The 23,400-nt window shown below is 40.1% G+C and overlaps 1 protein-coding gene and 1 non-coding gene across 14 annotated transcripts in view; both read right to left on the bottom strand.

The window, feature by feature from the left end:
- Nucleotides 1-2,209: 2,209 nt before the first annotated feature.
- Nucleotides 2,210-2,372, bottom strand: LOC123772052 (U1 spliceosomal RNA). Its single transcript, XR_006774595.1, has one exon. It is a non-coding gene; the product is annotated as a U1 spliceosomal RNA (small nuclear RNA).
- Nucleotides 2,373-8,018: 5,646 nt separating this feature from the next.
- upSET overlaps nucleotides 8,019-23,400 on the bottom strand; it is a 109,095-nt gene continuing 93,713 nt past the window's right edge. For 12 of the 13 annotated variants that reach the window (XM_045764756.2, XM_045764752.2, XM_069337852.1 and 9 more), the window contains 2 exons: nucleotides 21,478-21,615; nucleotides 8,019-11,497 (listed from right to left, as the gene is read on the bottom strand). In XM_045764756.2, coding sequence (XP_045620712.2) covers nucleotides 10,593-11,497; nucleotides 21,478-21,615 — 1,043 coding nt within the window. In that variant the 3' untranslated portion in view covers nucleotides 8,019-10,592. The remainder of the gene's footprint in view (nucleotides 11,498-21,477; nucleotides 21,616-23,400) is intronic. The other variant, XM_045764755.2, reaches the window with a different exon arrangement.

The raw sequence follows: 23,400 nt of genomic DNA, 5'->3' as shown, positions 1-23,400 counted from the left end.
CCAGGCAGTATGATACAATAAGGGAGAGTAATAGCCTAAGCTATTCTATCATTTTGAAATGTCCTCGTGCCCGTGGCGAAGTGGTAACACACTCGCCTGGCGTTTCGCAAGAGCTTTGGCCTGGGTTCGTATCCTGGCCGGGGAGGATTGACTGGGCGCCAATCCTTAACTGTAGCCTCTGTTCACCCAGCATGAATGGGTCTCTCGTTGTTAAACGATTTAGAGGATCATATTCCGGGGAAAATAAGGATTAAGAACTTGCCCGAAAAGCTATGCGTGTTAGTGGTTTTACAAGAATGTAAAAATATCAATGCTATATACTCTCATAAACCCAATATAACTTCTTGTATATATATAAATAAATAAATAAATAAAAAGAAGACTACAGTTTTCTTCAAGCTGAGACGGGCTTTCTCCTTATCAGATGTTGCAGTGCTGAGCATGGCATCAGCTATTTTTTCCATTACTGGGATGTCCCAGCAGAGCTGTTTGCTTTCTGCTAGATCCCAGCCCCCACCCTTGGTTGGGTGCTGGGGCTGCAAGGCCATCACACTGATTTGAACATTCAGTAAAAGCCGGATCGTGTATCCCTGCTGAATCACTCAGAGGTTCTGGTAGGGTATCTCTTAAAACAATCAGTAGGAGCCAAAGGATAATTCGAACCCGCTCATTTTGGTACCCTCAAGGAAACGCTCTAGACCACTACACTATTTTAGATTGCTCTTAAAGAGGAAGTTGTGGAAACCACCTCCACCCACAACTTTAAGGCACGATTCGACAAAGAATTTGAAAGTCAGAGGCTAGTAAGCGGAGTATTTTAAGAGAACTCCCCTATAGACACTATATGTAATAGGTTGTAACGTACGATTATGATACGTTGTTTGGTTCATTAGAAACACAGAGTTTAGTGGTTTTTATATATATTTAGTAGTCTTGCTTATAGCAGTCGGTTGTTGGTAGTGTCGTAGACGTTGAGACGGAACTTGGAGCAGAGAGCTGAGTGCGGCCGGAGTCGCGGAGCTCGATGCAAGAGAGCGTGGCGGCCCGATGCGGGATGGTGAGTGTGGAAACTCGATGAGGCGAGAGCGTGGGAGCTCGAGGTGGCCAAGAGCGTGGGAGCTCAAGGAAACTGAGAGCGTGGGAGCTCGGCGGCCAAGAGCGTGGGAGTTCGATGGGGAACGAGACCGTCGGAGTCTACTGTCTGCTCTGTGTCGAAGCTGTAGCGTCTTGGGGTCGGTTGGAACTGTATCCTCCGAGTGCTACATTCTTGAGGTTGAAGGTGTGTACTCACCTAGTTGTGTTTGCGGGGGTTGAGCTCTGACTCTTTGGTCCCGCCTCTCAACTGTCAATCAGGAATGTGTGGAGTCATTTAACTGTGGTAACTCCCAAGCGTCTGTACTGAAGTTAACTGACTCACTGTGGAAATTATACTGACGATTAATCGATTGATGAAGATTAAGCCACCCAAGAGGTGGCATGGGCATGAATTGACGGAAGATGATTAATCAATTGATTGATGAAGGTTAAACCACCCAAACGCATATAGCGTTTTGGGCAGGTTCTTAATCTATGAGTTTCTAAGAATTTAGGTAGGTAATTTGTAGCAAAATTGAAAAATGTTAACAAGTACATTGTAAGAAAATTAGTATGTACATTTTAGTGAAATTTGAGGACGATCAACAGGTACATTGTAGCATAATTTTAGGATTATTTCTAGGTTCATTGTAGTAAATTTGCATTCAACATAATCATGGTATAAGATGATGGCAGTGAATACAATGATGATGTATGGTTTAGGCACATACTTTGGGGGAGTGGGTAGTTAATGTTATATAAACTCTTATCATATAAATCCATCACTCTTTGTAAAATCTCTTGTATGTATGTACGTACCTTACCTAAATAAACATTTGATTTGATAAACCACATGATAGCAAAATTTGACTTGAACATAATAAGAACAATATAAAACGATGGAAATTGTTACACTGATAAAGTTGCATGTCTTAAGTACTAAAACTGGGGAGTGGGTAGCACAAGATACAGTGCGAGTTTGAAGCACAAGGTGCTTCAGGAACAATATTTTGTATGTAAATATCACAAGAGAATGTGTGGAGCGGATGTACATTTAATGTTTATGAATTTAAACAAACAGCGCCTGCGTCAAATCTGGCTTACGAGGATATGGCTTATTGCATAAATGTATATTAAGGGGATAGCGCGAACGCAGTCCCCAGCTAACAAAAATTTCGCACCCGAGATAACCACATTTGGGTTATTCGCAAGGGTCAGCACCACCGAAGTGCAATGGTGAGCCTCGCCCTGGGAAAACCGCCTTCGTGATCACGGTATCTCCTGTGCCAGGTAAGTATGCTAGTTGCCGGGGCTGCCACAGTCCAACCCACCATGACTGTGGACCATCACTCGTCACCGTAATCTTTATGTTAGTATATTCAATTTTACATTTCTTTTATAAATTTGTGTACATATTCTTATTTTCCTATTATTATTATTTGTGTTTACTACTTAAGAAATATTAAAAACAAACTTATAAAAAATTTGATTTAAATAATATGGTTTGCGCATATGTAAGCGATGAAAGGACATTAAATACAAACTATTTCCATTTGATTATAAACCGTCTCATGTCGATTAAACATTTATTCCGTTAACACTCTTATGATACAAATCCTTCAATAATGATTACATACCAAGAATATTATTTGTTTACATATAATTATTAATTCTTTTATCAAAGTTTGTCCTTCCAAAAATCGAAAACCATTATACCATTTTCTCACATGCATATAATTGGATGGGAAACATTTCTTTAAAAACGTCCATATTCCCGAAATCATTTATATATAATTTTATTTAATTACTCATATACAAGATACAGTGGGTTGTTAAGGGGTACATATGTCTGTTGTACACTCTTAAAGCCTCTAGTCCCAGTCCCGTCCCCTTTACAGTTCTGCGACCCGTCCTCACACTATACAAGAGTCCTTACATTCTTGTACAGCCACCAGCACGCGTAGCGTTTCGGGCAGGTCCTTAATACTAATTTTCCCCGAATACAATCCGCTGAGAAGAACTCAGCAACTAGCAACCGTCGCGGCCGGACGTGTTCGCGTTGCTCCAGCTCTTCTCTTTCGCACCTAGTACTGCGGGGTGGATAAACAATTGGCAGCAGACTTGCGTCTCTCTCTAGATGGTCAGACCCCACTCCTAACTTGGTATTTTATGCCGGGTAGAGATGGGAGGCCATCTTCAGTGACGTGCAGTCTTTGAGAGAGAACCTTCGTCCACCATGCATCACAAGCACTTCAAGGTCAGGGGTACGCCCCTTGACGATCAAGCATTCACCAAGCCATCCCTCCTGAAGCTATTCAAGGATGTAGCTGAAGTAACACCTGACGACATCAAACAAGAAGGCACCAACTTCGTTTTTCGTTTCACTAACGAACAAGACTTAGACAAACTATTGAAACGTGAATATCTAATTCGTTCAGAGCACCACCTCAATCTCCACTTCCCACGCTAGTTGCTTCGTGCCCGGTCTGTCATTGTCAGTGAGCTCAGCCACTGGATCAAGGAACGAATCAATGAGGCACCTTACACTGTAGAACTGGCTGAGAACGTCGAAAACAAGACCCCGGGTTTGGGTGTACTTGCAACCCTCTTTGTGCAACAGCCGCACCTTGAAGGTCACCTTCTGCACTGTGAATCAGGCTACCCAAGTTGTCACAGATGGTTTCTTCTGCTATGGAGTCCACGTCCCGTCATTCCGAGTGAAGAAGGAAAGAATTTACAATATCACCCAATGCTTCCGATGCTACGACTACTCTCACCAAACCAACAAGTGCCAACAGACCATCCAGAAATGCAGCATTTGCGCGAAAGACCACCACTATTCGATCTGCACCTCCAAAAAACCATGCTGCCTGCTCTGCAACCGCGAACATATCGCAATCTCCCATCAATGTCCACACAGACAGGAAGTTATCAAAAACTTGGAGAACCAGGAGAAATCTAAAGCTTCCTCGACCTCTGCAGCAGGCACCAGCTCCAGCTCTACAACTACCACCTTAGCCTCTACATTCAACACCCAAGCAGCCACTTTCCCGAAGATTCAGGGAGGAGGAACTATCGCCACCGCACACCATCCTGGTATAGCCTCTACTAGCCAATGGGGACCCAGTTCCCAGCCACCCGGCCACTCATCGAGCCAGACACCGCCGCCTCCACCCCAACCCGCCCAACCAAAGGCAAAGCTGATTGGGCAGGGCACAGTAAAAGCTTTGATAGCAACGGCCACAATGACTGCTGGCAATAACCCCCGAGAATTTGTGAGGATTTTGAAAATTCTTTACAAGGCAAATGGTCTCCCTACCTTCAATATTCCTGAAGAAGTCTTCAACGTGCCAGGTTCAACTCCAACAACTGACCCTGTAGAGGATGTCAACTCTACATCTGACGACGACGATTCCGCCACTGCAATGCAGACTTCAGATCCTGTTCAGATACCTACAGCTCACATGACTCTGCCTCCTGTGGCCCTTACTTCTGCAGCAGTTCCAGTTACTAACCAGGACATCACCGTGAACGCCGCCGTGCTCACGGATCTACTCTCAACAGCAAAGCCTGCTCCTCCAGCAACTTCATCACAAGCCACCCAGACGCCGACGTCTCCTCTATCGACAACTACCACAGTTCCACCTCTCGTGTGTGAACCCTCTCAACGCTCTAAATCAGCTGCAGGTCCCATTAAGCCTCAACAGGCAAGAACTCATCCCTCAAGATTCACTGCATCTACTTCTGAGTCAGCTGACTCATCAGATGAGGACGTCTCTGTGGGAACACCACCTCCTCCACTGAAGCACCCCTACACAACTGAAGATTTCCGGCTGGAAGCTACCTCCAACGATAGCCTCACTGTATCAACGCGAAGCAAGACCAACAAACCGGCCAGGAGGCCTGGGAAGAAGAAAAACACCGACGATCTGCGCCCGAGTAAATCTAGGAATCAGTAGAACACCAACGCAATGCTGAAAAGAACACCGCGACGAGAAGCTCTGCCTCCTGTAAGACACATCAGCGAGCATCCATGAGCACTCCACCTTACCACCAAACCGCAGCATCAGCTGCAATTCTTACCCACGGTGGTTGGGCCACCGATCTTTCATCTCCCCTCTTCACCTCGTCTCCAGTTCCTCGCTCAAGATTTCTGCATCCTCACCCTTGTCTTCAACCCCCTGCTTGCCTACTCTAGGGCCTTGAAACCGAAACCGAAACAATCCACTGAATCGTTTAACAACCAGGTACCCATTTACTGCTGGGTGAATAGAGGCTACAGTTAAGGATTGGCGCCCAGTCAATCGTACGTACGGCTCTTCTAACCGGGTACTTAAGGGCATGCATAGCACAGCAGCTTAAGAAGAAAGACTTGGCGCTTCTTGAATCTAGGTCTAGTTACGCAAGTACTTAGGAAAGTTTTCGTTCTTACCATCATCGTGGCGGTTACGTTGGGGGTTCAGGAAGGGCACTTAAGAACACCGATCTTCCCTATAACATCTCCTCCCTACGACACGTCCGGACACGCAACTCTCCTGCGCCAGGTAAGTCCACTACGGGCTCACCATAGCCCGTGCTACTTGCCCCGCTTCTGTGACAGGTAAGTCCACTACGGGCTCACCATAGCCCGTGCTAGTTGCCCCGCTCCTGTGCCAGGTAAGTCCACTACGGGCTCACCATAACCTGTGCTACTTGGACCTTGTTCCGAGTAGCTGAATCTATAACAACAACAAACGACACGTCCACTCCAGTCGCAGCTTTACGTCCACCGTATATAACTCTAATCGGTCTCTTAGCTAGACTTTACAAGAATTATAAAGCTACAATTCTTCACAAAAAAGCCAAACTACTTACCTTTACAAGAATGTAAATTCAACTTAATTTCTATATTCTGTTAACCCACAATGTACCTTCTCGTATATAAATAAATAAATAAATAAATACTACACAATCCTGAGGGTCGAAATGTGATAATAAACAAACCATTTCTGTTGGCTGCAGAAATGTTTGCAACTGCAACTGCACGTACCATGAAGAAGTCCTTCATGTTAGCTTTATATGCATCTCTCCTTGTAACTTGTGATAAATGTCTTTTGTGAATTTATAATTAGATTTAATATAGCAAGATATTATTCCAGTAGTAAGTAAATAAGCACTGAACTTGAAATATAAGAATAGGCTTCAGGCTATATTCCAGCCGGGACAGGCAAGCTTGGGAGTATTTGCTGTCACCTAATGCCTCTGTTCACCTAGCACAACCATTTCTGTCCCGCCCAGGATTCGAACCCACAATTTTCGATTGTGAGTCGAGAACGAACCCGACTATACTACAGAGAACAAATCTACAAGGGCCGTGATGAGGGTTCGAACCTATGTCCGAAATTATCTCAGACGTGCCTTTATCGACTGTGCCGCGACACGGTCAAAAGAATAACCGGGAGTTCATCTGACGTCACATGGATCCTGCAGTCTCTCAGACACAAACCAGGGTTTTACACAACTCCGTGCACCCGGGATCTGTCAATAAGCTGTTCTACCTCTTCGCCCTTACTTCATTACACACAGAAATCACAATAGGGTGATGCATCAAATGAACAAAAACCCTCATATATACACACTGGATTCCTGTCCCATGACACAAAGAATTATATAAATTATTATTTCAAACTTTGTCAGTACAAGCAGGAAGGCCCTTTGTTGGTTTGCAATGCCAATTAAATCCTTTGTAATAGTCTAATTAGTACTAAATGTAATTTTTAAAATAAAATATAGCATAGCAGTACATTATTTGATTAATTAATAAACTGCTAAACATGATAAGTAAGCCAATAAGCAAGATGCTTTTATTATTATTTTAACTTACATATAATTGTCCTACACTCACAATGTCCAGTTACCCAACCACAATAGTTAATATTGGGCCTATTAATTCAATATCCTATTTAGCAGTCCATGAGGTTTACTGTGAGGAGGCTTGCACAGGCTGAACTGCGAGATTCACAATATGCTGTTTATGTCCATGGATTAATTTTTATTAAGGAACTTTAGGAGAGTAATAAAAAGTTATCTAATTATATATATTATTCATACTGGTTTCTATTATCTGCCAAATAAGCTTTTACATCGGTATGTATAAATATAAAATAGTTAAGCCCAAAATGCTTTTGTGAATAGCTTTATTAAATATGCACTTAATGTAATAAGTAACCACTGCAATCATGTTACTTCTTCCTCTGTATATTTTTGTAAATAAATTATTATAGTACATACACACTACCCCTTTATCAGAATGCAGGGTCTCTCAGATCAGATGAAGTACGAACACAATATCACTATGCAACCATTGTTGCAGTGATATTGAGAATCAAAAGTAATATTTTAAGATTAAAGGTTGCTAAAAATCTTTTCAGAATGAAGTTTTATGAATTTTAGGGTGAAATTAGAACATGCTCAAATGTAAATCACTTGGCAAAAAAATTATCCCAATAGGTCAATTTGCTGGTGTTGTTGGCTTCTCCATTTTCCTAGCAAACTTCTTATACGACACTTTCCCAAGACGCATTTTTACATCAGAGCTTCATGAAAATCGATATACAGTACTTAGTTGTTTTTTTTTTGTAGAAACAAATGCCTTACTCAGATTCTTAGCATCATTCATATCAAAGCCTGGAAGGGTATGCTATTTCCAATGACAAATTAAGCAGGTACTATCGAATGTGGCCTATTCCCACATCACAAAAACTGGACACTGGGGGGGGAGAGGGTTCTCTTGACTATGGTACAACTTGTGGCCACTTGTATGGAACATTGACCTGCCCCTTTTCATACTATCTTGATTTTTCAAGATACAGTATACAGTATAGGAAAGTCTGAATATTCAATCACAGTGCTATATACCTTTCTTGTTTTTTGATAATTACTTAAAAGGAATAATCATTATCTGAGACATGGTAAGATTTATTCATATCCAAATCATTTAATTCTACCATTCTTTGTACAAGACATAGGCATATGTACACAAAAATACTGTTGTATTGATATACAACTGTCAGGATTTTCAACATGGGGATCTTAAATTTAAATGAGCCTTTACTTTCTGTCCGCTGGGGTTGCCCCGAGTCCCTGCTCAGAAATATGTTGAGCCAGGTACTGAGTCTTGGTATAACGCCTACTGGTAGCTACACATCTATCATGCATGGTATGAGAGCTCCATAATGCGCCAATTACCAACTATTCCAAAAAGAAGATGAACACAACAGATCTGTGCAGGGCCCAGTTCACTCCCATGCTGAACACCTCTTGTATACGTTATGCTTAGTCTAACGGTGTATCATAAACATCAATTCTACAACACACTATCATTGGCAATGAAAAAATAAAATAAAAAGATATATATCCACAATAATAATTTCAAATAGAGCTTCCTTCACTTCTTCACAACATCTATTGGACATTTCTTGTAAAACATATCACTAAAAAATTCATATTAGGAAACATGAATATCCCATCATACACAAAAGCAGAACAAAGAAAAATAAAAATATTATTTGTCCCAACAATCTATGTACATAAGATAAATACAAGTGCTAGTGTGAATGGGAGAGCTATGGACTATATCCAAGCCACAAAAATTGTAGAGATTCTTAAACCTGGTCCATATATCAATAACACATAACTGCTCGCTTGTCATGACTTGGAATTATAAATAATATATAATACATTTTATACCTTCCCAAGGTAAACATAATATAGAATTTTTTCTAGTGTACAAATATTTTACAGGAAAAAATGTTTTTATTAGTGTTCCTGTCAAAGGAACCTTATGCTTGACTATTAGTTACAACTGTGAAATTATTGAGGATTGAGACCATTGTGGCTAGGATGACACAGTGGCAGGTAACTACAAAGCAGAACCCCCATCATTACACAAGTTAAGCTTAGCCATTGTTTAGTCTTAATGGTGTAAAAGATTGTAGCCTGTGGTCAACTGTTTAACAGCAGATAGTCAAGGTTCACAATTAGATATAAACTGAAGTAAAAAGTAGAGTCCTTGTGTGACATTTTCAAGATAATTAGGATGTACTCTGTATGTGTGCATGTTTTTAATTACTTAAGTGTAATTACCTACATACCACACATACCTGTGTGTGTGTGTGTGTGTGTGTGTGTGTGTGTGTGTGTGTGTGTGTGTGTGTGTGTGTGTGTGTGTGTGTGTGTGTGTGTGTGTTGGTTGTGTGCTGTGTGTAAAAAATATATATACACACATACACACTGTATAATAAATGAATATTTAAACATGAATATGTAAGTATGTGTACACATGTATGAAAGTATATATATATATATATATATATATATATATATATATATATATATATATATATATATATATATATATATATATATATATATATATATATATATATACACACACACACATTATATAATATATATATATATATATATATATATATATATACACACACCCACACACAAATTTCTATATATTATTTTATATAATTTCTTTACAAGAATTAACAGCCCATGTGAACTAAGTATCATCCCCATAAAAATTCACCTGAGGAATTGTGCTGGAAAGCTTTTCACTTTGGGACAAATTCATAACCATTAACTGAAGCTTTTATAAAGATCAGTAAGTAAGTACATATATATATATATATATATATATATATATATATATATATATATATATATATATATATATATATATATATATATATATATATATATATATTGTTTAGAAAAGCATATATTTGCATGGTTCATCACCAAAATGCCTTGACCAGAAAAATAAAGGGAGGAAGTCTCTCACTCACACGAGCACAACACAGGACACAAAGTTTCTCTGGCAGTTTCTGGGCTTTCACATAAAAAGTATTGGGAGCCCATTATTTTGCAAGGAGAAAGAACCTAATATTATTTTGTACTTTCCAAAAACAAACAGATAGGGGAGGGATAAGCAAAAATAAAAAATAAAATAAAATTAGATAAAATCTTAGAAATCAAGGAATGGATAAAGGGCATGGATGGTATGCAATAAAATACTCTAAAGACATATAAAGCTTTCCAACAATATACATAATCAGCTGTGGTCAGGCCACACCAGAACCTGTGGTCAGACCACAGCAGGACCTGTGGTTAGGACACACCAGGACCTGTGGTCGGGCCACAGCAGTAGCTGAGGTCGGGCCACAGCAGCAGCTGTGGTCAGGCCACAGCAGGACCTGTGGTCAGGCCACATCACGAGTGCTTTGTGACATGATGCAGGGGGTGCAGTTAACAATAACACTGCTTATGAAATTATTATGCAAATGACAGAACACTCAATTTGGCCCAACCAACAAATATTTAATTCGCACAAGGACTCAAGAAGAATTTCTACACAGAGAGCAGAGCCTATTACAATAGGATTGCTGAAGATATCGTACAAGTTAGGACAAAAGCAAGGCCCTCCTGCCACAAGCAGGCTGGGACCCAGGAGGGTAACAAGCCCGCCATCACGACCCTCTGGATCCCGGGGCAGAGCAATCATGTCCAGAATAATTTCCATTAAAACCCAAACTAGGCGACACCAGCCCTGGTGGTGCCTGGGCTGGTTGTCCCTGTGGCCTTACAGGAGCTGGGCCTTGGGGGGTAACACTTGAATTGTGTGCTTGGGCTGGGGGCACACGACCAGGAAACAGTGAAATGGCTGGGGGCACCATTCCTGCTGCTGGAGCACTGTATTGCCCCCTAGAATATGGTCGTGAGGGATATGCAGGATTTTGCTGAGATGCAAGGGAGGACGAAACAAGAGGTCCAATCTGAACTGAAGATGAGTGATGAGGAGCAGGAGTCGACGTACCTCCCAAAGTCTGTGCACTGGGAATGGGGGACAGTTTTGACTGTATGGCTATGGGAATGTGTGCCCCTATGGGTGGTGTGACAGGACATGCCATAGGGACTGTTGGAGAGGGAACTGTTGCAGTTAATGGAACCGAAGATGAAGCAATGCCTGCTGTTGGTAATAAACATTGGGAAGCTTGCAAGGATGATCCATTCCGAGATGAAGATGCACTAGGTCCCATTATAGGTATTGGTACTGGAGTAGGTCCATGGTATGATCCTGGCATACTCAAACTAGTTCCAGAAGACCCTTGGTGTGAGGGCAATGGTAATAATCGTTGCATATTGCCAGTAGGGATGTTAAGTAGCCCAGTGCTAATATTACTGGAATTTGTAATTTGTGATGGATTACAAACAGGTTGTGTTGCTCCAACTTTGGAAGAACAGACAACTTTTTGAACTGTGACTTGTCGTCCTTGGAATATCGAGTTTTTTGGAGGTGCCGTTGGTGGAGGCGGAGGTGGTGGTAAATTCTTTTCTTTATGACGACGATAACTTCTATCCCGATCCTCTCCATCTGTTAAAGGGTGATTAAAAACTATTAATACAGAATATAGTGTTCTTAAATTCTAGCACTGCAAATTGCTAGACTTGTTCCAACCTAAAAAAAAAAAATTACAAAATATGCATAAATGGGTAAAATTATTGCAGAGCATTAAAATTAAAGAAAATATTTATGTTTTATTTAATTTTCCAGGTTAACCTCCATGCTGCACGGCCTTAAAATATGACATTCCTGCTGTGCACCAATAATGAATTTTTTGCAAAAAATTATTTTATCTTCTTATATTGTTAAAATGCAGTCTCTGATCATGGGAAACTAAACAAAAATATTGTATGTGACATACTTTAGCCGTGATGGAGCTGGTTAAGTTGAGCAAATTATGGGTGCTGAGCGATGGAGCACTCGGGGTCACTCGACCCCGCCACCCCGTGGGGCAGAAGTTGCCATGAACATAATTTTTTTCAATTATTTTGATGTTTCTTATTCGTTTCTTCTCTGTTTTTTTTTTTGCTGTAATATTATTCAAACGTGTGTAATTTGTGGAATTTATATAGTTCAATGTGTGGAACATCACTATGTTCAAAATTACGCGGCTCATATACAGTATGTGACATGTATACTGTATTATATTTTATAATCAATCAAACAGTTTTTTTGCTGTTATTACACTACATACACACACATTGTATATACCTATTTACATATGTGTTCACCATAACGAACCACTAAGTTGGTATGCTGACTCAAAATAACAAGACTGGCCGTGACACAGCAACTAGCAGACACCACCTCAATCCCTCCTTCAACACCCACTCGCCAACATTCCTCCTCCCACCATACTGTTATTATTTATATTACACTATTTACACATGTTATATACAAGTATCTACATGTTTTATTCACCCTAACTATACAACTAAGCTAGTATGGTGTGCAAACAGCATAGTGGCCCCCATACACTGCATGACAAGTCACACAGCAGCCAGCAGATGACAGCCTCACTAACTCCCTCACCAAAATGGCTCCTCCCCAACATACTCCTTTTGCTGTTATAACACACTATATACACACTTTATATATAAGTATCTACAGTTGTGTTCACCATAGCAAACCACTAAGCTGGTATGGTGAGTCAAAATAACAAGAGTGGTTGCCACACACCAGCCAGCTAACACTACCTACCTCCCTGGTCTGGTCAGGACGCCTGGTCAATGACCGGGCCGCGAGGACGCTAAGCCCTGAAAACACCTAAAGGTAACCTTCCTCCTCACGCCATACTACGCACATCGCTAATTATCACTACAATCTAGCTATTATCAGAATCCTGGTCACTAAATCCTGTAACTTAAAATTTTCCACAAGTTTATTTTGTAAAGGAACATGAGAAATCGTTTCAAGATTCTTAGATGGATCAAACAATGAAGGTGATGTGGCTAGTGCTGTGAACATCTCGAGCAGCATTGTGTTCACTGATATCTGAACATTGAACACAGTCTATCACAGTCAGCCTATATATTTTGGCATTTTTAGGTGATGCTGTGATCACAAGCTGAACAACAGTGTTGTTAGTTTATGCTGCATGCACCAGCCTTGGTTCCTCACTCAGTACTGAGGCTATCACACCCGGGAATGTTGCCCACGATTTAAAAAAAGAAAATGATGTCTGTTTACTAGAGCCCTGAGGAAGCTGATGTGAACCCCATATAGTCACAAGTGTTTTTAATGCTACACTATACCTACAAGTGCCCTGAGGCAGTCTGCGCACCCCCGATCTAGAGCCTCAAGGCGCTCTGCACAGTGCAGTGTTTAAAGTAATTTGGTTTAAGTTTTCAACATTAAAAACCAAAATTTAAAGATTTTCTGGGTTACACAAGTAACAATTTAGTACTTCAGACTTTAAGTTGGTTACTTGATAATGGAACTTATGACACACAAATCCACTTGCATTTAAACATTTAGTGTCTTCACTCCATAACCCACAGGAGTTATAAATATTTGTATACAATTATTACCTGATCTCCAGGTAGCCCTGTCCAAACTTTGGCCAATTGGCATGACACTCTGAATGATGTGCACATCACTTAACCCCTGGTCATTGGCATGACTCTCTGGATGACGTGCACATCACTTAACCCCTGGTCATTGGCATGACTCTCTGGATGACGTGCACATCACTTAACCCCTGGTCATTGGCATGACTCTCTGGATGATGTGCACATCACTTAACCCCTGGTCATTGGCATGACTCTCTGGATGACGTGCACATCACTTAACTCTTCACCATGATACTTAATTTTCGGTCTGGTTATCACAAAGGGTCAAAAAGAAGGTATAAAATTGTTGTATTGGTAATGAAATAAGAAAAACCTACCAATCTTTGTATATATAACATAATAAATAATAATAACAGTCTTAATTTTGAATAGGAAACAAGTCCAGGCATATGTTCTCAACACAAAGTATATCATATCATCATAAATATCACATACATTTGAATGTAGAGACTATACTGAATACCAAATCTCACTAACCATGTATTCTCTCATATAGGGTTCTGTGAACGCTCAAAAGGCTCCTGCCTTTGCCTCTACAAGGTCATTTGTGAATGGTACTTTACTTTTCGTCTTTGCTTTTTAGTCCCTGTATGTTAGCAAAGACAAATGAGATTACTCTATTTGATATATTGTTATTGGAAGGTTTTTTAGGGAGGTCCATTATCATGGGCACATTGTGTATATGCTTTTTGTTGCTGTATTGTTGCCTGTCGTCGTAGCTCTGGAGTGAAATAGTAGCCTGATTAAGGTTTGTGTATGTTTTGTTCTGTCAGTTCCTGTTCCATGCATACCCTCTGTTCATTCTTTTATAACCTCTTTCTTCTGGGTATAAAAAATGATCTCACTTTCATCCAAGACCATTTTCCATTTTCCTTTCTGTAGCATTGTGTCTTTTTTCGTGAAATTTTGTGTGATCATAGCATTTTCTCTTTTCAAGTGAAGTTTTGCACATGTCAGGATGGAAATGTTGATCCAAAATTACATTTTCCCTTTCTAAATGGATTTAGACAATTTCTGAAATGAGGGATTCTAATCCCTTTCTTTTTCCAGAATATTTATGTCTGCAAATGTCTTTTGCACAGTACAATATTTACATGTGTTTTTCTTTCCAGTCCGTCTCTGTCCATCAAGGTTAGTTGTAGTGCCTGTATTGGTCGAGCTGTCTGCGAGACTCTCCTGCCTACCTGCTCTAAAGATAACAGCAGAAAAGAAAGATGGCTTTCTTTTCTGCTGTTATCTTTATCTGGATGTATCAAATCTAGGTTTACTTTTTGTTTTTCTATTTTAGTTTCCATAGCATCTGCCTCTGCACTATTACTATTCTTTTCTTCCCATTCTGCCTGAATAGTTGGTAGGTATTCCATGAAAGCAGTTTTATGACCATGAGACACATTATCCAAATTTGTTAATATGCTTCAGACATGCAAATCTGTCCTGCATATCCAAGAGAGGTGACCTTCTTGCAGTCTTTGACTTTAACTTGTGCACAAGAAATGTGAAATTTATTTTTACACATTTGTATACAAAATATAGTTAGTCGTGTTTATTCCACCAAGACCCCGACTAACAAGCAGGGTGTTATCCCCTGATGTGCTTAAAAGAGCAGAGATTGTGCCACTTTAAAAGGAAGGTGGTAATTATACATTTAAAATAAATATATATATTTATTTATCTATTTATTTTAAATAATGCTAAGAAATAAGATTACAAAATACATTGAGTAACAAGTGTCTCCAAAGAATACTTGATCAACCAGTGTCTCCAAACCACAATGAATCCAAACATCTCCAAAGAATACCTGATCAACTGGGCTGTGATTCATACGTCAGGCTGCGAGCAGCTGCATCCAACAGCCTGGTTGACCAGACGACCAACCAGGAGGCCTGGTCAGAGACCAGGCCGCGGGACCATTGGTCCCCGGAACCTCCACAAGGTGTGTACATAGTCCTGGTAAACATGAGTTTAGAACAGGACACTCTTGCCTCTCATATTTGTTATTTAATGGCCTTAGATGCTATGGAAGACAAGCAAAACCCCAATGTAATATACACAGATTTTGCAAAATCTTTCAACAAATATGGCCATCATATTATTGGATACAAAATGAGCACAACAGGAATTACTGGCAAAGTAGGAGGATGGATCTTCAAATAAATTACAACATAATTTTTCATTATAGAATTATTAATTTGTATGCAGAACGTAAGAAAACATGAAAATAAATTAATATTTAGTGTTTCACTGGGTGGAGGCACTCCACAAGGCTGCATCTGGCACTTGTCAACGCCTGGTGCTCGACTATGTCGATGCTTTCTGTTTTATCCTCTAACGTTTCATTGATGGTTTTATCACCAGTTTTCTTTATTTACATCCACAGAGTTTTTATATTCACATCTGCATTATACATATGAAATCCTGACAATAATTGTTTAAATCATATGACAATGGCTGCATTCCCATAGTAGCATTCATGACAATAACTGCATTCCTACCATGAAATAGTAGCAGGATTTTTTCATGGGCCAAGATAAACTCCATTACATCCACATAGAGCTTTTATATCCATATTTGCACCATACATGTAAAACCCAGACAATAATTATTTAAATCTTCATATGATGATAACTGCATTACCCTGAGAGTCAACAATTGACAATAACCGCTGTCCAAGGGTTAAGGGTGACACAGATTTTTATGAAAGCAGACAATGTTGGGGACACAGAAAACCTTAATAAGGATGTAAATTATGTTTTTCAATGGGCCACACAACAGGTTAAATGAAGATAAGTTCCAGCTACTCTGATATGCAAACCAACGAAAATATCAAAGTGATAAAACACGTAACAGAAGTCAAATCACACAATAGACAGAAAAAGCAACATAAAAGGTTTGGGAGTAATTATGTCGTAAGTCTTTACTTTTAAAGGACACACAAAGTAGCTGTCACAACTTCAAGAAAAATGCCAGGCTGGATAACAAGAACCTTCCAAACAAAAAATGCCAAAGCTGTTAAAGTACCTTTTAGAAACTAATGACCTGGAGAATGTGCAAAAATCTTTTACTCCACAAGTCCATTCTATAAACCACCTAAATTATAGAGAACGTTTCAAACTTATCAAACTGTGTTTTCTAGAGTGCAGGTGATTGATACATGATAATTTACACTTAACAGAATATTAACACTTTCGCGCTATCTGAACGCGCCGGCGCGTCCGCTTTCGTCTAACGTAAACGCATAGTGGACATAAAGTTATGTCAACTTTTAAAATATTTGTATAAAATTCAATTTTTATCCGATTTACTTTGGGTTTGTTTTAAACTGCGCGCTATGAGGCTCTCTTTCTCACCACTAGGCTGCATGGTACAATAAGTTCATGAAAGGTGTGGATAACTTCGATCAAATGGTATTTTGTCCCAAACGGGTTGCAGGTGGGTGACTTTAGCCGTTTATACTGGTAATGCTTCCCCCATATCATGTATTATATGCATATGTCTGTTTAGGGAATTTTATTCCGATCAATATACAACCAAAAATAACTGTGTGCAACAAGTATAAACTTGACAAACATAACAAAAGTAAAAACATTTCGTGTGTGTTTGACGCTCACTGATATGTTCCAGCGTTGTTTTATATTTGGCGCTATTCTAACTTACGCTTTGTTGATATTTTTTACCTATGGGCACATAGAACATTCTATTGCGAACACATTGACACAAAAATGAATGACGTACATAGAAAATTAATGTCATGAGAGTGAAATAAGTATAAACTTTCAAAGCTCCGTGCGTCGTCCCGTCACCGATACCGGGTAACAATTTCACCACTTCCCACACTCTTGCGGGCGGGCCGCAATCATTATTCTACGCTTATATTCATATCACCGTGTTGGGAATTTCATTGCGAGTCCATTGATACCAAAATTAACGCTGTAGAACAAGTGTGGAGGTGATTACAATCCCAAGAGTAAAAACATTTTGTTGCTGATGGGCGCTCACGGCGAGTCATCTTCGTAGTTATTTATTTGGTGCTGGTATCCCTATACGTTTCGTGACTTTTATTACTGATGTTCTTCTAGAGAATTTTATTGCGAACACGTTGGTACCAAAATGAAATACGTAGCATGAGAACTAAGGTCATAAGAGTAAAAGAGTATACACATTTTTGTTTTTACGCTTAAGCGATAAAAACGCAACGCGCACATTCGGTTGGCTGAGTGACCTTTGAGGAGAGCGCGAAAGTGTTAAGAGGGACTGGTTCCAAATCTGCACATGGAAATTACTCATGAGACCAGGAGGCATTGGAAGAAGTGCAAAATTGCCCAGTTAAAACAATTCCATCAACATTAAAGGACCAACACACTTCAACACTCTCCCTCTAAACATACAGGCATAACTAGCCTACCACTCAGTGTTCAAAAGAGAACCTGATAAACATCGCCTAAGGATATCTGATCAACTGGGCTGTGTCAGTTGTCAGACTGACACAAAATATCAGACTGTGAGCAGCGGCATATGACAGCCTGGTTGACCAGACTACCAATCATGAGGCCTGGTAAGAGACTGGGTTGTGTAGATATGGATTCCCAGAACCAACAAGAAGTAGAAAACAGATAGGCAAACTGACCCACCGTTGGATCAAGTGCAAAGCACTTGATCCAACCAGCACATGTAATGTGGGTGGCATAAAACAAAGAGAAAGGAAACAAAGAAGCAATGACCCCAACGTAAGCTGTGATCAGGTGAGCGAGTGGGCATGCTGGCTGAAGCTCTTGAGTGACCTACTCAGTCATCTGGTGGCAGTTGGGTACATCCCAGTTAGGGTGTTTGCCCCATGACATGACTGCGTCTCTCATTACCTTTGCGTATCTAATTTTCTTCAAGTAGTTGTTTATTTTGCTGCACTTATGGTTTCTGGTGGGGTTTTACTCATTTTTGAGTTGATCTCTGATACTCAAGCTCCTTTCACTTCTCTTCAATGTGTGCCAGATTCCAGTCCTGATTCCCAGTAAGCAAGGGCAAGTCTCAAAGGCCTGGTGCATCTTCCGAAGGCAAGGCTGTGCCAGCATTTAGCTTGGTAAGCATGCTACTGAGGTGGCCATCCTTGAAAAGGTTCCAAAGGTTGTTATCATTTTCAAAATGGGGAGATCTGCTCAATGGAATGAAGAATTTAACTTTGTAGAGATACCACAGGTATTATTCTGAGAATGAATATGAAATTACAATACCTAATTAAATGTTGGTATAAGTGTGTTCACAAAATTATATATTAAATCCTTACCACCAATTCGGTTTTGGGAGCAAGGATATTTAAGGGGAACATATTAAAAAGTCTGGTTATCTGAGACATGTGAATATCTTTAATATAAAAACTTATAATAAAGTATTATGGCAAAAGTTGTAAAACACCATCATTGAATGTAATGAAATGCCCCTTACTGTTTGGGCCTCAGTGGCTTCCTGAAGTTAGCTGCACTGTGATACTTCCACACGAGACACATCAGCCCTACGAATCTGTAATAGCATACCTGAGACCAGAGCCTCACCACCTCACAGAGGTACAGGAAGCAGGGAAGCAGTGAGCAGAAAACATCCAAACAGTAAGTAAAGCAAAACAAATAACTGCAATGTTCAAGGAAAGAATGAGACAAAGCAGCAAACAACCCAACAAACAATCTACCCTGAAGTAAATTTGAGCCTCCCTAACAACAGCTAGCACCACTGGGAGAGCTGTCTGGCTCCCATTTCAACATTCCTCAGTCCAGACACACAACAAACTGATGCTCCTGGTGGGGAAAGAAGGACCAGGGGGCCACTGAGGCCCAATCAAAAACAGGTGCTTCGTTATATTCAATGCTGTTTTCTGGAGGGGTTCGAGAGGTGGCTCCCTGAAGCTAACCAGCCACTGAGAAAAACAAAGACACTTACAGAGATGAGGAGAGCGACGCCAACACACTTGAAGAGGAGAGACCAGAAGGTGAATCTCAATCCAGAGCAATACAATCTTGATGGGGACCAGGAATACTGACAAGGCATCGAGCAGAGAACCCTGTTAGACCTTCAAAACCACTGGGGCCAGATATCAGCCCAAGACATGTTAGAAAACACTGTGGTCATAGCTGCAAACTTACTAACACTACTGGCCTAAGTGCAGACTGCAGGCTGGCTAGATTTACTTACATTGCAAACAATCTAAGATAATCAAGCCTTTGAACAGGAAACCAAGGAGACAAATCAACATACAGCTTGACTCCTGAATTAGTCTAGATGGTACCAGGAAGCATTGAACTGTCATAACTGAACACAAATATATCCTTGGCCAAACGAACCAAGAATCAATAACAAAAGGACCCCACAGGAAGCTAACCATCTCATTCTTCATCAGAAAAGGAGGAAGCAGTAAAGGCAGAAATCGTTCACAAAGGCCAAAGGAGCAAAACTCTCTGCTTCAGGAGGGGAGCATGAAACTCCCCAACCATACAACCAGCGAGGACAAACAAGAACCGAGCCTTAAACAAGGTATCATGGACAGAAGGGACAATGAAGAACCACTGGGACAAAAGAAACACCAACACCTTATCCAGAGACCAGGATGGCCTCGCAATTGGGGAACAGAGGCACATGGGAAGAAAGCTTTTGCTTTCACCCTGACACAGAGAGGTCCACCTAGGAATGACAACGTCTCATGGAGCCAACGGAAAGACTGACTCGAGGAGCTGTCAAAACAGTTGAACATTAGGTGACGGACTGAGGAATGTTAACATGGGAGCCAGCAGCTCTTGATGATGCTGCCATCTGGTGGTGGTCAGCTGGTTATCTGAAGATTACCTGAAGATTACCTGAAGAGGTTTCCAGGAGTTCTTGTACTCCTTGAGCCCAGCCTGTGGCCAGGCTTGACTTGTGAAAACTTGGTCGAACAGGCAGTTGCTTGGAGCAGCCCACAGGTCCACATATCCACTACAACCCGGTTGGTCCAGTAATTTTTGCAGGAACTTATCTAATTACTGCTTGAAGAAGTCTACCTTTGTTCCAGCAATATTTCTTATGTGTGGTGGAAGTATTGAACTGCCATGGACCTTTGATGTTCATACAAGTGTTCTCTGATTGTGCCTATGGCAACTCTACTCCTCAGTGGTTCTATTTTGTATTTCCTTCTGTATCTTTTGCTCCACTGTGTTGTTATTTTACTGGGTGGATTGTTTGTAGCTTCCACTCTTTCTCTATGAATCTTGTAGTTATTTGTTTTGTTTTGTTTACTTTCTGGATATTTTTTTGGTGAGAGTGATTGCAACAATCCCCTGTTCCCTGCACCTCTGTGAGAGGGTCAGGTTCTAGCTCTAGTTGCTGCTTTGGCAGGCTAATAGACTCCAAGGGCCAATGTGTCTCCTATTTGCGGAGCTATCCAAGTGTGGCCACATCAAGCCACAATTTGTCCCCTCCAGTAACTGAGTCCAGATCACAATGGTCCATTTGAGCAGAATCATTTCCTGCAGGCTTTTTAGAATTAGCTAACAAAAAACTGGTGGTTTTCACTACTGCAAAATTTTATTTTTTTATAATTATTGAAGAATAATTTTGTGTTACAGAATTACATATTCTATGATATTCTATCAAACATATTATTAATACATTTAAAAATTTCAAATCTGTGAGGCAACCAGGCTTCAGAAATACAGTCTGCAAAGGGTTACAACATTTACTAAAGGCAAATAAATGATTAAATGCATGACCTCTTGTAGTGAGGTATGCAAATGTTGCTCTCCCCTTCAAAAGAGCAGCACTGTTTTATTACATCTTATACCAACATTTGTACAGTACTACACTACTATTTTTGGCAATATCTGAGCAGCATAATTAATAACTATTGTATTATAATGACAAAGACATTTTTTATGAACACTATTTCTTATGTTAATGATACAAGCACAAAAAAGCTACTACCTGGCTCAGCCTGAAGCCCCGAAGGTTTACGGGTGCGTGGAGACAAGGGGGAGGAGGAGGAAGAAACCAAAGGGGCAGGAGAGGGAAGCAGGGGAGGAGACGGACGTCCTACCATACTTGCACAACCCAGCCGCAACCCTGAACCGGAGGGGGCGATTTGTGCCACAGGTTAGTGAAAATATCCCCAGAAATAATTTTTACACTAAAGTAATCTCAAATCATATTTTTAAGGCAGGAAAACTGTTCTAAAGAAAAAGTTAAAACAGTACCAAAACATATCAACCAAATACTGTCGCAAATCATCTTGGCAGCATTCCACAAATACACGTGAGAAATAAAGCTTTCAATTTCTCAACAGTTCAATTTCAATAAATATTTTTAAAACAAATCTTAATGATAATTATCATATAAACACGAAGGCAACTTGTAATGTGTAAAAGGAATCTCATGATTGGTATCTATTGTCTTAAAAAATGTATTAACTATTTTTCACACGGTCAAGACAACTCTTAAAATACTGTTCTGTATGGTAACATCCAGCTGTTATTTCTCATTGTAGCAGAGTAGAAGCCTGCAACACAAACACTTAGCCTGGTGTTCAGCCTCGAGATGACCAGTAGCCAGCCTCACACACACTATATACATACTTACAATACTACACTGAAGAAAATAATTATCCAGCCCCTAAAGCATACAATACAAGTTGTGAATGTAATGTGTGACCCTAAGCTGTGGTGTCCCAGCACAACACCATAAAAACATACAAATACATTAACAAAATAGAACCTTGAAAGTCTGAACTGTGATAGTGTGGAAGTCTTGGTGGTTCAGAAAGAATTTGCCTTCATAGTTTCCTTGACTATCCAGATCATGAGGGTCTACATAAAGTAACTACAATAAACATAACCGACTTGGCAAAATAAGATGCTGTCAATACAAGACACTCCTTTCCTTGCAGAAAAACTTGTTTAATCCCTAGGTTATGAATCCACTGTGTCATGGACCAGATTTATGGTTCATAGCAGGCCAGTATTCAGGCAGCAGCCCCACAGGTATGTTTTTAAATATGTCTGTGTCATGATAGTACACCAAGTAACAAGGGTTATCCTCTGGTCTATCAAGTTCTTGGCAGTGTGTCAGGATTTTACACACAAACTTTATGGTTGAAGTAATTATTAAAAGAAAGCGCCAAGCCTGAAAGACACTGGATTACATTCATCCATCACTCCATATACTAGGGTCATTCCATCTCAAATCACCAGAAAGTCACCTATGGCTCCAACTCGACCCTCTCCAAATGCCATGAAATTTTGTAGTAAGATAGCCCTAGACCCCTAAATGACACTTTGCCAAACATTAGAACTCAATCTGCTTTGGTTTTTAAATAACAAGTCCATATTGAATGGGCTCTTGTCCTGTTAATGTGTAAATATCACAAAAATTACCAACCTTGAACCTTTGTTAAATCACGACTAGTGCCCAGAGAGGTGTGAAATTTGGCATACCTTACCTTGAGGTTACCTTGAGGTGCTTCCGGGGCTTAGTGTCCCCGCGGCCCGGTCGTCGACCAGGCCTCCTGGTTGCTGGACTTATCAACCAGGCTGTTAGATGCGGCTGCTCGCAGCCTGACGTATGAGTCACAGCCTGGTTGATCAGGTAACCAGGGCAACTTTTGGTGCGGAATACAGCAGTGTAATAAAAAAAGTAGTTTGGGTAGCCATTCAGCTACCAATCCATGCTAATATCACTGCCAATCTCTCTCTCTCTCTCTCTCTCTCTCTCTCTCTCTCAAAAAAAAAAAAAAAATTATATATATATATATATATATATATATATATATATATATATATATATATATATATATATATATATATATATATATATATATAGGTATATATATATATATATATATATATATATATA

Source organism: Procambarus clarkii, chromosome 38, assembly GCF_040958095.1.
Source record: "Procambarus clarkii isolate CNS0578487 chromosome 38, FALCON_Pclarkii_2.0, whole genome shotgun sequence".
NCBI lineage: Eukaryota > Metazoa > Arthropoda > Malacostraca > Decapoda > Cambaridae > Procambarus > Procambarus clarkii.
Note: the sequence above shows the minus strand (reverse complement) of the source record. Positions and strands in the feature narration are given on the sequence as shown.